Raw genomic sequence first — 5,141 nt, 5'->3', positions numbered from 1 at the left:
CTTGGCTGGACAATGGTGAGAGTTTGCTGCTGGCCTCCTGGGCCATGGTTGGGCCATGCAGAGTGGCACGGTGCATGAGGTGTAGTCTCTTCTTCTTCCCACTCTGTGACTTACCTTGAAGTCTTGGTGTTGTTGCAGGCAGAAGAAGCAGTGGGAGGAAAATATTCCAAATCCCAGCAAGAGTCTGCTCATCCAGAGCTACCTGCATGTAAGTGTGATCCGTATCTTGGAAGGTTCATTCTTTCTATTTCATGAATCCCAACAACCCCAAGAACACCTCTTTGTCACCTAATCTGCAAGGGACATACACTTCAATTACTCTATTCTTTGTTGCTCAGTCCTGAAGCAACAGAAGTGAAATTGTGCATTTATACCTGTTGATATATTTGTGTTGTGTTTGTCAGCATGACAGTGATGTAAAATCAAGCTAGGAAAATTTCAGTAATTTATTTCCTCTACCAGAAGATAAAATGTTTCTGTTTCTACTAAAGCCTTATGTTAAGTTTATTACATGATCTTTCAGTAAAATCTGATTTTTATTTCCTTGCGCTCCCCATTCACGTAGCATTGTTTTTAATCCCTTATCTGTTACTCCATCCATAAGAGCTTAGAGCCTTAATTTCATGGTTTTGAACTTGCACAAAGCCATGGCTTTGTTTATTATAGTGAGATCCTGCAGCATTTATAAGATCTTTCAGAGAACAGCTATCTATGCAGTCTTAGGTAAGGTCAGTAGCAAGGCAATTTGGCTTTGAAGCAAGACTTCTGGAGAAGTGAAAGCACCTAGTAGTCATCTTACTGGAGCTGTATCAAACTTTACTAGTGTGCACTGCCAGATGCTTTCGCTTCTGCTACCTATGATCCTTCTCCATGGTGAATCTGTTGATCATGATTCTGCTGCTGGGAAGACACTTCTCTTTCCTCATGTCTGCTTTCTTTTTTTCTTCTCTTCATAGAAAGTTTCTCTAAGAAACAGGCATGCAAGCAGCCAGATGGAAGTCAACAAATGCAGCCTTGCAGAGAACATGGATCAGCCTAGCTTCCTTCAAGTTGTGGACAGGTGAATTAAGAGAACATTGCAGCCACACTGTGAATGACACGCTCATCAAACTCCCTAACTCATGGGAAGCCATAGTCAAACGTTCTGTCACCAGAACTGCCCATGGCAGTTACTTCTGAGCTGGGGATACAATTCTGTGCTAACTGGTTTAACTTGCTCCCCTATACAGATCATTCTAGCCATGTGCATAGCTACTTCAGTTTTCTACTAAGCTTGTGTTTCTGCTTTGTGCTTACCACAAACACATATTTCATGAGCAACTTTTAACTGTTCCTCATTCAGGCAGACGAAGATTTTGGCAGAGTCCCCTGAAGCGCGGACTGAGATGACAGAGGTTTCTTCTGCTGCATTAGACCTACAGAACCCATACCAGGCTTTAAATGTTCCAGAGCATGACGCGGTTGTCTGTCCAAGTCAGATTCCTGGCCATTCATTTTCCGTTTCAAGGACAAACTGTGCTGATGCAAATATAACTTCCCAGACAGCAGTCACTTGCTTTGCATTCAATGGCCCATATTTGTACAGCCCAGTGACATCCTCTCAGTCTGAGATGCATCAGACACTGGAAGTGACCTCGAATCCAATGGAAAAACAGGAGAAAGCCATGTCCCTGCAGTATGTGACCCTTCCAGACAAAGACAGTCCCCAGGCTGCACAGAGGCAAGAGCAGTCAGGAGCAGGTCCTCTGCAGCCCTTCCTTCTCCCAGATCAGAAGGAAGTGATGCGTTATCTCAACTACAAGAGAGAAGTTTCACCACTTCCCACCTGCTGTGGGAAAAGCACAGATGTGAGAACAGAAGATCAGAAATCTCCAGAGGCTCCTGGCTGTCCCGCATTCCTTCAGCAGTGCTCCTTGGAGTACATCAGCACAGACAACCTGTCACTGCCATCAGACAGTGACACCACACACCTGCCACTTGTCACTGCTGGGGGGAAACCCTGTGACCCACAGGAACCCCCGCCCTCCAGTGACTGCTCTTGCCTTGAGGTTTCTCCTGGGAAATTTGGTGTCATGCTCCCATCTTCAGGCCAAATATCAGCCTCTCCTGAAACTCACCTGGATGCCTTTGGAGACTACCTTGATGTCCATTCAGGTCTGCATGGACCTTCAGAACTCTCAAAGATTTCTTTGCCTTTCCAGCAGAAGGGAAGTGCTCTCTCTAAAGAGCAGCCATTGTCTGAGGGTAATCTGGTGGTGTTAAATCCTGACAGCACAGAGCCAGTTTTCCTTTGCCAGATTGGTGACTATTGCTTCCACAGCCTGAAATCCAGTGAGAAGACGTGTATGAGTCAAGAATACCCTCAAATCAAGAAACCTTCAGGAGGCAGGACAGCACCTGGGAAACCTGTACCAGATAATGAATTCACCACTGGCAAGGAAGGGGATGCATCAAAAATGCAGGCCATTCAGCTTTTCAAAAGCCTGAAATCAGATGATTACTTCTCCTGGCAGCAATCTTTGAGGATCACAGAAATCTGCTAAAGGAGCAAATATCAACCCTTAGCAAGGCTAAGAGTAGCTGAAAGAGGTGGCAGCTATCTGATATAAACAAACTCTATAAGCTAGGAGCAAACAAACAGAAATTCCTTTTTCTGTCTTCCAGTGCAATATGTTGAGAGCCACAACCAATCAATAGCTTGATCTCACCCTCAATTACTTTTGCAATTTTGTCATGAAAGACCATCCAAATATCATCACTGTGAGATAGCTCTTGTTTTCCTAGATTCTTGGATAATCCACAAAGGACACTTCAGCCTTTTTATGGTTCTGTAACTGGTTGAAATCATTTTACCATTGCATCAGACTGCCTGGAGCAAAACCTGTTGGAAGAAATGCTGACTTGTACTTCTGAAATGACATCAGGTTGAAAGACAATTGGAGACGTTTGTTATATATGATTGTTTCAAGTAATTTTATTATCTTTTATGTGTGTGTGAAATAGATCAAAGAGTCATCAAGGACCTTTAATTATCTCCACCTTTTCACTACTAGCATAGATTAGGTATCATCTCAGATGAAAAATCGCCAGGCAGTTACAAAAGTGTAAATGAAAGATGAGAAAAAATGGCCAAAGCCTAGGAAAATTTTCTTAATGTTAAGATGTGCCATATCACAGTGTATTCTAAGGATCAGAAGGAAACATTACTGAGATACATGAAATAGGCTCTAGAGAACCATAGGGAAGATATATATGTTACTAAAGGAAAGCCCAAGGACTCATTCAGTACAGTGGGAGGAAGGGAAAGGGTCAATAACAGAGTATGATGAGAGAAAGGCTGTGAAGGTGCAGATGCCTGTATCTGGTGGGGCCTTTCCGTTTCTCACCGTATGACTTTACATTCATTGGCTGTTTAAGCACGATGTAATTCATCTTAACCATTTAATGTGTTCTCTTTTTTTTGTTGTTGTTGTTTCTCATAAGTTGCATTGAAAAAGAGGAACCACTTTTTTACATATTCTGCTTCTGTAAAGAAAGTGTTACGAGACAAGAGCACAGAACTGCCAGTCTGTGAAAGGCTTTGGTTTTAGATCTGAAGATGGGCTTGCCATTCCAAATATATATATAATAATATATACATACATACATACATACATAAATATATATATATATATATATAATAATTCTAACTAAAAAAATACATTATTTCTTCTTACAAGTTTTGTATGTTAAGAATGTTGTACTTACAACGATATTACTATTAGCTCTTTTAAATAGACCTTAAAAGATTCTGTAAGTTCAGAACTGTTACCTGTAAGTTGACCTTGCTATATTATTTGACAGACCTAATGAGAAGGAGTTCTGTGCTTGTGCCTGCTGATTCCTCCTGCTGCTTTAATGGGACAATGCTGATTCAGAAATTGCAGAGAGATGCATTATTTTTTCACAATTTAATTTCTTGCTAATTTAAATCTGAAAGGAGGCCAAATTCAGTTTGACATTCTCCATGGGAAAAGGCATACAGTAGTTGCAGCCACTAACAGAGAATACTGAAGAACACCTTAAATGATTTCCAGGTTCTCTGTCTCTTTGGCCTTTTATGAGTAAGGAAGCCAGTTTCTTCCAGGCTGTATGGTTGTGCTCTATTTAGGCTGGTACTAAAAGGAGATGTTAAAATTCATATGCAAATCAGGCATCTGGATTCAGATATCTGATATGCATCACTTTGGAATCAAAGCTTCCACAGACTTCATTTTTGTCTTACATTCCTTTCTGAAGTAAGCATCTCAATTAATAGCATAGATCACCTTTTACAACTCTCTGACTCAAACTTCAAAGATTCCGCCTGTGTTTTGACAGTATGAATTTTTCTCCTTCTTACTCTCCTGCAATAACTTTATTATTGTTTTATAAGAATAAATCTCAACCAGAAATGTATTACCTGACTTTGCTTCAGATTAAGTTGCCAAGTACATCGTGACTTCACTAGTTCTAATTATGATCCATGTGGAACTAGTCAGTTGTTGTGTTTCTGTGAGTCTGGGGGCTGTCTTTTACATAAAGAGGGAAATTGGGGGTGAATAGTTAAATAGAAAAGAAAACAGCAATGGAAAGCCCACAGAGACCTCAAAGAACAGCAGCTGGAGGATTTCTGAGAAAACTGTATCTCTACAGCGTAATGCAAAACAAGACATTGTTTTCTTTCCTCTACGTGGAGGAAAGTCTGTGATGTAGGAACACAGACGAACACAATGGGGATAAACAGCCATTACACACCAGGGTGCAGCACTGTGTTAGAACAAACATGGTGACTATGATCTGCAACAGCTGGGCTGAGGTAGCAGTGCAGACCCAGGGGACACAACCTTTTTGGTCCTATGTGCACACCCAGACGAACCTCCCCAGGACTGACAGAGCCTTTGACTGTGGGGAATCTGGATGTCCCTCAAGGACCTGAGGGAGGTGTCATGAGTGCCGGTGTCCCCTGCTCAGTGAACTTCTTGAGTGGATGGCTGGGCTGCAGGATGAGATTACCAGGCTGAGAGGTGCCTGGGAACCAGAGAGAAGGATGGATTGGGTGCAGTCTGACCCATTGCGTGCTGACTGACAGCCCTGTCCTAAGTTCCTACAAGGGGAAGATA

General features: G+C 42.0%; 1 protein-coding gene across 1 annotated transcript in view; it reads left to right on the top strand.

Moving 5' to 3' along the window:
• The window catches only part of LOC107313636 (cytokine receptor common subunit beta-like), a 33,734-nt gene extending 30,074 nt beyond the window's left edge, over positions 1 to 3,660 (top strand). Inside the window, exons 10-12 of the mRNA XM_032445802.1 lie at positions 116 to 208; positions 957 to 1,060; positions 1,343 to 3,660. Coding sequence (XP_032301693.1) covers positions 116 to 208; positions 957 to 1,060; positions 1,343 to 2,543 — 1,398 coding nt within the window. The 3' untranslated portion in view covers positions 2,544 to 3,660. The remainder of the gene's footprint in view (positions 1 to 115; positions 209 to 956; positions 1,061 to 1,342) is intronic.
• The last annotated feature ends 1,481 nt before the right edge of the window (positions 3,661 to 5,141 follow it).

Source organism: Coturnix japonica, chromosome 1 (assembly GCF_001577835.2).
Source record: "Coturnix japonica isolate 7356 chromosome 1, Coturnix japonica 2.1, whole genome shotgun sequence".
Lineage (NCBI taxonomy): Eukaryota > Metazoa > Chordata > Aves > Galliformes > Phasianidae > Coturnix > Coturnix japonica.
The sequence above is the reverse complement of the archived record's forward strand: the minus strand, read 5'-3'. Positions and strand labels throughout refer to the sequence as shown.